General features: G+C 41.9%; 1 protein-coding gene across 5 annotated transcripts in view; it reads left to right on the top strand.

The window, feature by feature from the left end:
- ITSN1 (intersectin 1) overlaps window positions 1-7,989 on the top strand; it is a 107,367-nt gene extending 99,378 nt beyond the window's left edge. For 2 of the 5 annotated variants that reach the window (XM_086631878.1, XM_086631869.1), the window contains 8 exons: window positions 241-339; window positions 1,184-1,351; window positions 2,955-3,227; window positions 3,741-3,862; window positions 6,026-6,108; window positions 6,207-6,290; window positions 6,725-6,898; window positions 7,841-7,989. In XM_086631878.1, the coding sequence (XP_086488004.1) occupies window positions 241-339; window positions 1,184-1,351; window positions 2,955-3,227; window positions 3,741-3,862; window positions 6,026-6,108; window positions 6,207-6,290; window positions 6,725-6,898; window positions 7,841-7,989 (1,152 nt within the window). The remainder of the gene's footprint in view (window positions 1-240; window positions 340-1,183; window positions 1,352-2,954; window positions 3,228-3,740; window positions 3,863-6,025; window positions 6,109-6,206; window positions 6,291-6,724; window positions 6,899-7,840) is intronic. The other 3 variants (XM_086631895.1, XM_086631886.1, XM_086631904.1) reach the window with 2 other exon arrangements.
- The last annotated feature ends 2,743 nt before the right edge of the window (window positions 7,990-10,732 follow it).

The following is a 10,732-nucleotide window of genomic DNA, read 5'->3' on the forward strand; positions in this document are numbered from 1 at the left end:
AGAAACAGAGAGTTCTGGGACACTAAGAAGAGGCCCTTCTCTTGTACAGGCAAGGCAGGTGAAGAGTATGTTGTAAAATACAAGAAATTCTACTGCAAGGAAATTGTTTGCGATCTAAGAACAGATTTAGCTAAGGCATGTTGTTCATTTTTTGCCTTACCTTTTCCTTTCTTGGAAGAGCTCATTTTGCAGGGTTTTAAAGAAACTGACTAACACCATTTTACCTCTCTAATGTTTCAGAGGTTAGCAATGGATCCTCGCTGTAAAGGAATGCCACTATCAAGTTTTCTACTAAAGCCTATGCAACGGGTAACAAGATACCCTCTAATAATTAAAAACGTACGTTCTTTTGCAAAGATGATGTTTTTGATGCTGCTTTGCTTATAGCTTAAGTACAGGGTGGTTTCCCTATTTGTGTCAAGCTTTATCACTGTTAGATATCTGATGTGCTAGAGAACGTGGGGTATCCTTTTGTATTTGATCACACTAGAGCAAAGGTGGTAACACATTTGACTTCAGCGAAATGACTCTGGATTTCCATTAGAAACAGAGGTGAAACTTGCACACAAAGAACCAGAAGACAGTAAATGCTGAATGAAAACTTTAAAATTCAGATAACAAGAGTAACGAGTCAATCTTATGCTCATCTTTGCTGTTTTCCACAGTGTCATTCCCTCCCCGTAATCTTTAAATGATATTCAGTGTGCAAGCCTGAATGCCAAATTGTTGCAAGTTACCTTACTGCGCAACTTACATTGCTGGATAACTTACAACCCTTTCCTAACTTTCATTTGTTGCCTAATGCTCACCATTCTGAATAATGCTATTGAACTTGGCCCAAGGCTTGCACAGGAAATAATTATAAATTGGATGTTGGCATTTAAGAGATTCCTTAAACATTCACAGATATATTTCTATGTATGGCTGGAATTTGCATACTTATGTCAGAAGAGTGAGCAGTGTACTGATGCAAAGGCTCTGCAGGCAGGCATTCATTTCAGCTGCTCCCATACAGACTGTGAGTTTGTTGCCTGTTTTCCATGTTTGTCAAGAATGAAAAGAAATTTGGAACATGCTGGCTAGCTCTGACGAAAATAAAGAAATAGAAGTGTAGGGCTGACAATATGAATTACCTTTCAACTGCAGATAACAGAAAAGGCTAATGTGTTTTATTTATCTGTAGATAATAGAAAACACTCCTGAAAACCACCCTGACCACAGTCACTTGAAGCATGCTCTTGAGAAAGCAGAAGAATTATGTTCTCAAGTAAATGAAGGAGTGCGGGAGAAGGAGAATTCAGATAGGCTGGAATGGATCCAGGCTCACGTTCAGTGCGAAGGCCTGTCGGAGGTAAACAAAGTGTTATCTAGAGTAACTCAGATGTGGGCACACCTCTCCACCGGTCGGGAAGAAACCATGGCTCACTTATATGGCACTGCATCAAGGGGCAAACAGTGTAATTAATCAAGTCGTATAATCTTCAATCATTTGTTTCCATCTTTCTTTGGCTCCCTTTCACTCCTGCACGTAATCGTTTTTGCTGCTCGTGTTATTGCCTTCTGTATGATAAATGCTGCTTTTGTTGCCTGCCTCTGGGCTAGTGCCAGGTTCAATGCTGCATTTTGACCACAACTTTCCAGTTTCATAGCTCTTATTAACTACAATAGCAGTTATTGTACTGCTGTATTTCATCCTGAAGCTATACCTGACCATCCTGAAGTGCTTTAAAACTCATCACAGAAAATAACTTTTTGTGATAAAACTTTGTATACTTTTTGAAAACTCAAGAATACTGATCAAGTCTCTCTCAAGACTTTAGAGAGAGAATCACTGCCTCCCATTACATACTGTTTTTTAAGGTAACATGCTAAGTTTCTCTACTGAAACTATAATGAAAATAGTGTTGGTATGTCCTGCCAAAAAATGGAGGATATTTCGATGACCTTCCTGTTATTGCTGAAGGTAATAGAGGCAGACAGATCACATCTTGATTTTCAAAATATGCATTGAGTTTTCAGTTCTAGAAGGTAAAAAATTATATAAGCACTAGTTGATTTATAAACTGGAAAACATTGCATTTCATCTTATGACATCTAACTCTTTTAGGGAAAGACAGGTATGACAATTTCAGAAGGGTCAAACATTCAGGTGTCTTATAACTACTGCTTGAAGGAAGGTCGCTGCTTTTATCTTCCATATGTGATGTCTGGCCCTAGAACACCAAAAATACTACCTGAAAGACCAACTGGCTGCTCACTGACACGGTAACGCCAGTAGCAGCATTGAATCTGTGGCAAGGCTTGGTCTGACTTTTCCCTAGTCTTCTGGCTGAGGTGTTTCTAATCTGTAGAAGGAGCCACTCCAGATCTAGCTGCCCAGCCAACTAGAATGGCAAGAACTGTACCATTATCTAGTGAAAATAAAACTGAAAATGACACTGTAGGAAAGGGCAAGCCTCTACTCATCTTTTAACAACCTCCAGATGAGTCTTAAATTCTTCTTGTTCCAGCTGCTGGTCAGCAGCTGACCTCTAACTCCAGGTATCGTGGGTAGGCACAGACAGGTTATGTGGAAGTCCTTTGGTATCTTTTAATGGGTGAAATTCAAACACAGTTCAGAAATCCAGGCCTCGTTAAGAAGGCGCAGTGTTTGGAGAGGCCATTTGCATAACTACTGCTAATCCAGGACAAGTCATCATCAGCTCAGTTCCATTCACAGAGATGCATGTGCGTGGCAGAGAAACTTGATAGGAGGCACAAATGCTTTTGGCCTCTTCTCTGACTGCCCAGGCCATGCCCCGGGCAACCGATGGGCTGCCTTACCGTTAAATTCCGTGTAGCCTTTCTATGACGTGCACTGCTTATCACGCGCAAGGCAGAGACATTGCTCATCATCCCTGTGATACAAATTGAAAGCCATGTCAGGACTCAAAATTATATTTGATCTCTTTCAGGGGAACCTCGATTGTTTTACTTTATACAGTGCGTTGTTCTTCTTGTTCTACTTTTCGCAGCAACTCGTATTTAATTCTGTTACAAACTGCTTGGGACCACGCAAGTTTCTGCACAGTGGGAAACTCTATAAAGCCAAGAGTAACAAGGAACTGTATGGCTTTCTGTTCAACGATTTCCTCCTCCTGACTCAGATCATAAAACCTCTTGGCTCTTCTGGCACAGACAAGGTCTTCAGCCCCAAGTCTAATCTGCAATACAAAATGTACAAAACTGTAAGTACCACTCTTAAATGGTGACTAAGATGGTTATATGCTAACAGTGCATATAGCAGGCAGCAGCTCCCATACTGGGTGTGTGGGCAGTAGCCTTTATATAGAAGAGGTTTGAAAGCTTTGGCATACGCTGGGGATTCCAGGGGCTGATGGGGAGAAAGCTGGTTGTTTGCTTTAGCAAGATCAGAAAAGATGCTTTTGAAGTTTTGCTAAAACAACCTCTTCAACAGAGGTCACGTGTATCAGGGAGTGATGGGGGGGATCAGTGTTTGCCGCTCTTGGTGGGAAAGGGGAGATTGCTGTGCTTCATGAGGCTTCCTCAGACGCTGGAGGCACCTACACCTTTGATAATTAGAAATTTTTAAAAATGACATATCTGAAGAAAGATGGGAGGCAGGCAGAAGGGCAAAGATACTGCAGGCACAAGATAAATCTGTTGTAAATTGCTCTATGTTGAATGCATCTGTTTGGATAATGTGTGGTAGAACTCTAGCTTTGCCTAATGTTTTACAGCCCATTTTTCTAAATGAGGTACTAGTAAAATTACCCACAGACCCTTCTGGAGATGAGCCCATCTTCCATATCTCCCACATTGATAGAGTCTATACACTCCGGGCTGAAAGCATTAATGAAAGGTAAGTACCTGCACAGGCCTTTTTTAGTACTGAATTTTAAAAGTCTGGTGCAAGTGTATATAATGTACACACGCATAGCAGTCTCCAAGCAGTGTATGTTACAAGACTGGAGAATTCCTTTTGCTTGAGAATATGGTGATACTCAATATATGAAAAGGAGGGAGAAATAGTGCTCTTTCCTGAATTCCAGTAAGACCAACAGTGAAATGGCTAGGAGGGCTAATATATTGGCCGTATTTCACAGCATGTTAGTCAGCATAAGGAGGCAAAAAGATGCAGTCCTTCTTCTATTAACATCTGTTTGTTTGTGCCAGTGCAAGCATTTTTCTGGCCGTATGTTGAACGAGATTGAGGAACAGGTCAGAATTCGAACTTCACGCAAAAACCTGCCAAGCTAAACCCGATTAGTTTTAATCTGGTTCAGTTCAGACTGAAACAGTCAGAAGAACAGCAACCTCATGATTTTTGTCTCTGTTAAGGAGATGGGATTACATTGGAAAGGTTTCTCTACACAAATGTAAGGTCTTGAAAGATAACTTATGTTAAAAAGTGAAAGCTGAAAGTCCAGCAAAACGCCCCCATAGAATAGACATTGTATTTTGCCAGCTTGCAAACATGTTGCCCGTAAAAATTCTGATGCATAAAAATGTATAAAACATCTTTGCTCCCTGCCTGCCCAACAGTGTTATTCATTATTATTTATATACACAGTTTTTCCTGCAAAAGATCGTACTTTTGTGGATCCCACTTGTCCTTTGGGATGCTGTCTGTCCCTCTGTGCCACAGAATGAACAGACATCGTGGTTAGACGATGGTGATGAAAATTGGCGTAGCCTTTTCCACTTAGGATCTGTTGCACACATCAGACTATAGCAGTAGTCATCTGTTCTGTGTCAGAGCACTCCCTGCAGTAGTCAGAAACACCTGAACTCTGCACTGCGTTCATCCTACCTAGCTCGAGGAACTTCAGCGAGGTGCTTAGGCACACTGCGCTGAACCATCTGTTGAAGGAGCCAGATCTTCACATACTGAACACCCTCTGAAGGTGCCCACATCTCTCCATTCACTACAGAGAGAACGCATGGGAACTGCTATCCGAATTCAGGCATTCCAGTCAAATGCATTTACTCATATGGGATACAGCCTTTGACTTTCTGTTATGCCAGAACTGCTTGTTAAATAAATGCAGAATTTTAGGTGAGATACCTCCAGGTTTTCATCATTTACTTGCTTTTAACTAAGAGCAACAGAAATAAAACATTAGCATCAATGAGTGATTAATTTGCCCATTTAATCTTAAAAGACCTTTGTGGATCAAAGGCTTTGTACGCTTCTGAAGCTGCCGTTTACCATTTGGGGCTGAGCTGGAAGACACAATTGTCCTTCAGTGTTTTGTTTTCTTAAACAGCTCTCTGTGCAGAATTCAGGTGAGTTCAGACCGAAATCCAGGCCAGAGTAAGTAGCTGCAATGCCCTGCAGAGCAGCAGCTCTTCATTTTGGGATCAGAAATGGACGCGCAACTTCTAGATTCTCTCATTTTGCCTCGACTCAGGTCTCAGGCTCCCTTGTATGTCACAGCAATTCTTCTAGGCCTTTGAGATCCCTTGGGACCCCTTCTTCTACCCTTTTTGTCTGTCAGTCTTTCCACTCAGTCTCTTAAGTATGAAATGATTTCCCAGAAGGGCCCATAGGGAACCACGGTCATTGATCATCTGTGTGCTCCCTGAGTTATGCTTCATGTGTCCTGAGGCTCAGAAGGATTTTGGTATGAAACCTCAGGGATCAAGAAAACGGGCCACCTCTGCAACATAGCTGTCTTGTATCTACTGGCTACAAGAAGTCAGTTTATGACAATAAAGCAAAAGGCTTGGTGAAGGCAAACTTGTTATCTATACCTTTTGGTTTCTCACCAAGTCCCTCCTGCTCGTGATTCTTTTGAGTTTTCTTTGTGTGCTGGGATCTGCTCACTTGGGACAGTTAGATTATTCTACAGGTGCTATGATTTCCAGTAAGATCTCTTCCAGGCAGACAGCTTCAGTGTAACAGAGCCTGTGATGACTGCAAGTGAGTGGGAAGGAGGGACAGCTTTACTTTTGTCTACTGTGTTCCAGGGAGGAAAAATAAAAATGATATTCCACAACTTTTTTTCCTTTCCTTCTGAAGGACTGCCTGGGTTCAGAAGATCAAAGCTGCTTCAGAACTTTACATAGAAACCGAAAAGAAGAAGAGGGAGAAGGCCTACTTAGGTACAGCATGGGATGTGGGGTCTCATAGTTTGTGGAAAAATCCATCGGCAGGAAAATACGTTAATGACTTTTCTCTCTCTTCTTCTGTTTCACCACAGTTCGTTCGCAAAGAGCAACAGGCATTGGGAGGCTGATGGTGAATATTGTTGAAGGCATTGAACTAAAACCTTGCAGGTCCCATGGTAAGTGCCTTGGGTTTTTCATAGTATGCTCTATGAAGAAGACATTCCTATTTGTCAGGCTAACTTTGAAGGAGGTTCTGTCCAAAACATGATTTTGTTTAATGAAGCCATTTTAATGAACTTAAAAGATAGGGAAGTGATTTTGTGCAGTTCAGTAGCAGTCATGCAGTTGTCCTGCACTTAAGCGTTTGTTTCAGACCAACTTAGTTTCCACCACGTAAGCCATATCATAAGAGATCGTAAGCCACAAAGTCCTGAAATGAAGAGTGGAAAGTGCTCAGCACCTTGCAGAACTTTGTCCCTGTTCGTTACAATGGCAGTGAGGCCACAAGCTTTTCCCCATCCATCGACTGTAGGAGTAAAAGGACATTTAGGAGGAAGATCACACACCTGAAAACACTATTACTCTCTTCTGTTTGTTTCCATCTTCCCAGGAAAGAGTAACCCGTACTGTGAGGTGACGATGGGCTCTCAGTGTCACATTACCAAGACGATACAGGACACCCTCAACCCGAAGTGGAACTCCAACTGCCAGTTCTTTATCAAAGACCTCGAGCAGGACGTGCTCTGCATTACGGTGTTCGAGAGGGACCAGTTCTCCCCAGATGGTATGTAGAGGGCTGCCGCCCTTCCAAGGGTGTTTTCAGATCTCCTGTTTTGAAGAGGGCTGTGCCTGCTGAGGTGAATCATAGAATCAGAAAATGGGTTGGGTTGGAAGGGACATTTAAAGATCATCTAGTTTCAACCCCAGTATTGAACCCCTTTACATATTGAGAGCCTGCTCACCCTTGCTCCCCAGTGGAGCCATGCTATTATCAGTGCAAGAAGGATCAAGCTGTCTCTGTTTTTTGGGGGGTTTCCTTTCCTGTGCAACTTGACAACAACTAAAGTGTGGTTTGCAATTCTGCCAAGTCTTTAAAAAACTCTGGATGCTGTTTGCAAGTGGGTAAATTAACGCAGGAGGAAGAGAAATGTCTTCACGTTCCTGTAATATGCAATAACAGTGACAAAAATGAACCGTAACTCGCTCCTATTTAATAACCTGGGATAGACATGTGGAGCATTGAAGAGTGTATTTTGGAGTCATAATCTCTCAGGAAGTACTTGGATAGGACTGTCATTCATCTGGCCAGCACCAGCTGGCCCATTGACCTCATTGCTAGTGTGATGCACTCCTTGGCTCTGTCATCTCCAGAGGGCTTCGCACTTGGTTTGAACTGTTCAGCAGCCTTTGGCCTTTGTTCTAATGTATCATGAAATAAATAAGCTACTGAAGCAAGGCAGCCATGAATTACATAGTGGATTTTTCTGCTTATGGGACCATTTATTTTTAATGCTGCTGCTGTCTAATATGGTCCAGCTAAAATCCTCTTCTATGCAGATTGGCAGCCTTTGGCCTTCTTCAACTGCAAAAATATAGTTGAATTGAAGACTCGTTTTCGCCTTTTGTTGTGTGTACATGGAAGCTTAGTTCCTTCTGCAAATTAGCATTTTATTGCAACGTAAAACAGTTGTGTCATTTCTGAGCATGCTGTCTTTTTGCATTTCAGACTTTTTGGGCAGAACAGAGATCCGTGTGGCAGATATTAAGAAGGATCAGGGTTCAAAGGGACCAGTTACAAAGTGTCTCCTTCTGCATGAAGTCCCAACAGGAGAGATAGTCGTCCGACTAGACCTGCAATTGTTTGATGAGCCTTAGAAGGAAAGGGACCAATGTTCTCTTTTGGTCTGAGTTCACCGCAATAGGTGTCTGCAGAAGCAAATCCTTATTGATGTGGTATGAAACTACTGCTTGCCCTTCAAACGTAAGAGGGTTATCAAAGCAAACAGGAGCATCTTTGTGCCTTGATAATTCTCACTGAAAAATGAATCCTGATTTAGTGAGGAGATCTCCCTCAATTTCTCTGTGTGGAACTTGAGGTTAGTTTCCTGGGTTTATGAAATAACCTAGTTGTTCGTCGTGCTCCAGTCTGAACGGCTGGCAAACCACATAGGTTGCTGTGCTTGCTCCAGTTACCCTACTCTTTAATTTACATGAAGAAGGCAATGGTAGTATGTTTTAGAGGCTTTCTGCAGGGTTTTCCCCCTTAAGGAATTCTGTGCCTATTGCTCAGCAAAGTGGTGTGTAAATGTAATGTGAATGGAAGGAGCAGTTATGCAGTAAGATCTTTGAAGATTTTCATGGTGGTACTGAAAAGACTTAGAAAATAAATAGTCTATATCTATAAACAGAGAAGATTCTATTAACATACCACTTCATGACTCACGTTCCCCCTGAAAATAAACTATGTACAGACCTTCTGCACAGAGATGAATTGCACTCCAGAAGAGTCCACCCACTCGGTACCTTTGGAAGCTGCTGTTTTCTATAGGACTGTAAATGTTCAAACAGTAAGCGAAGGATTAAGCATAGAGCCCTGCTGAATGTTGTGCTATACCACTTCGATACTGTTGTACTGCTGCTGCTTGACTGTGTGACCGCAGATGGATGATCTGTCACCTGCAGCGGGGAAGATAACAAATCATGGCTCTAGCTCAGGAGGCTAATTTCTACCCCGCAGAGTCTAGTTTGCAAAGCCATCAGTGGTGACCAGTTATTGAATTGCACCGTGTCTGACTGTGTTTGACATCGTGTTGCTGAATGCAGGACGGCAGCATGCCGTAGCTCACAGAGGTGTCTGTGGCAAGCCGGGCTGATCGCAGGTTCAATGGCAGCAATGCTGGATGCGACCAGAAGCAGAGTGCTTGTGATGGTGCAGAGTGGGTAAACCCCAAGTAAAAGCCTTGTCATCTGAGGGAATGCCAGGGCTTATATATATCTCCATTTAACTCTATGAATACACACGAGTAGGCCCACATCCAGCAAACTCTCCCTGTTTGGCAAAGCACCCAGCGTTAAGCGTGCACTTACGTCTTGTTTCCCTTAAGCACATGCGTAAGTGCTTTGCTGAGTCTGGACTTGAAAGAGAATAGACCCCTAAGAGTAAAATTCCTCTGTGTTCTGCTTGGGTTCATTTCGTTCATGACCTATCATGCATATGCTGGTATTTTTGTAAGGACTTTATTTCCGAATGGGAGGTGTCAGCCTGTTTCATTAGCATGTGAACGTTCTTGTGGAGCCTGTTGTTAGGTTTTGGTGTTCCTTGCATGTCCTTTCAGTACTGGTTTCCACCTTTCCTGTATAGGCGGTGTTCTCTAGCACTACAAGTCTTATTGATTTCCATTAGGAAATTAGGATATATTCATAACGGCTAGGTAGATACAGTATGGTGATAAGTGTAAACTGTGCTGGGAAGTGTCTGTGTATTATAATTTCCTACAAGACCACTGTAATGTTTCAAGCAATGGGAAAAAAAAAATGTATGTTGGAGGGACAACAAAGTTTACATTTCATACTTTTCAGAATCGCTTTATTATTTATTTATTGAAAATAGTGTAGAATTTTGTATCGGAAATGACAGACATACTTATGTATTTTTTGAAACAAAACAGAGATACACACTTTAGTTAGAAACTTTCAACTGACCACATTTTAGAGGGAGTGTAACTTCCTAAGCATGCATTTGTTTACCACTAACTGGCGGACAACACAATTAAGAGAACTTTAAGTTTCTATTTTTCAATGTTGTGAAGAAAATTGTTTCAATTAAAATATGTAAATAGTACTAAACCCATGCTTTCCTAATTCCATATCAATACATTTTATTAAATATAATGTATATGAAAATACACATTGTTGTGGTAGGATAAAAAAAGTGATAAAATCTATTAATGGAGTAACATTAAATGTCATTGTCTAACCTTTTATCGCTGTCCTAATTTTACTCAGTAGCTGTAAATACGGTGAACCTTCATTACAGCGTTTAAAAAGCAGCATCACTTTTTTATTTTTTATTTCACCAGCGTGAGTTACAGTAACAACTAGCAGTAACAACTAAATAGACAAACAGGACAAAAAAGACCGTGAGTGTAATGCAGAAATCCTGGCCAGGTTTTCGAAGGGAGCCTCAAGGAGCTGCACCTTCCTCTGAGGCTCTACTGGTGTTGGAAGTGCGGCACCCTCAGCTGCAGGGGCTCCTCTCAACTTGAGACCCTTGTCATGGGCATGCACAATTGCACCGTTTTGGGGAATTGTAACAGAACTGACCGCTTTCCCGACCACTGTCGCTTGTGATTTCCCACTTTCCCTCGATGCACAGCAATGTTTAATGCCCGTTGATGTTGATAGGAGTTATGTGAACATGATGATGATGAAAGGCTGGGGTTTGGCTCTAATGACTCCCTCATAATCGGTCTAATCCTAAAGAGGAAGCTTGTGCTAATCCCTGTGCGTTGAGGACAGAATGGATGTATTCCCTTAGAGCCAACTGACTGTGCATCGGGATGTCACTATTTTCTCACTTGCTTACCCTCAGTGCTCTGTAGTGTATTGGCACTGTTGG

This window comes from Tauraco erythrolophus, chromosome 1 (genome assembly GCF_009769465.1).
Source record: "Tauraco erythrolophus isolate bTauEry1 chromosome 1, bTauEry1.pri, whole genome shotgun sequence".
Lineage (NCBI taxonomy): Eukaryota > Metazoa > Chordata > Aves > Musophagiformes > Musophagidae > Tauraco > Tauraco erythrolophus.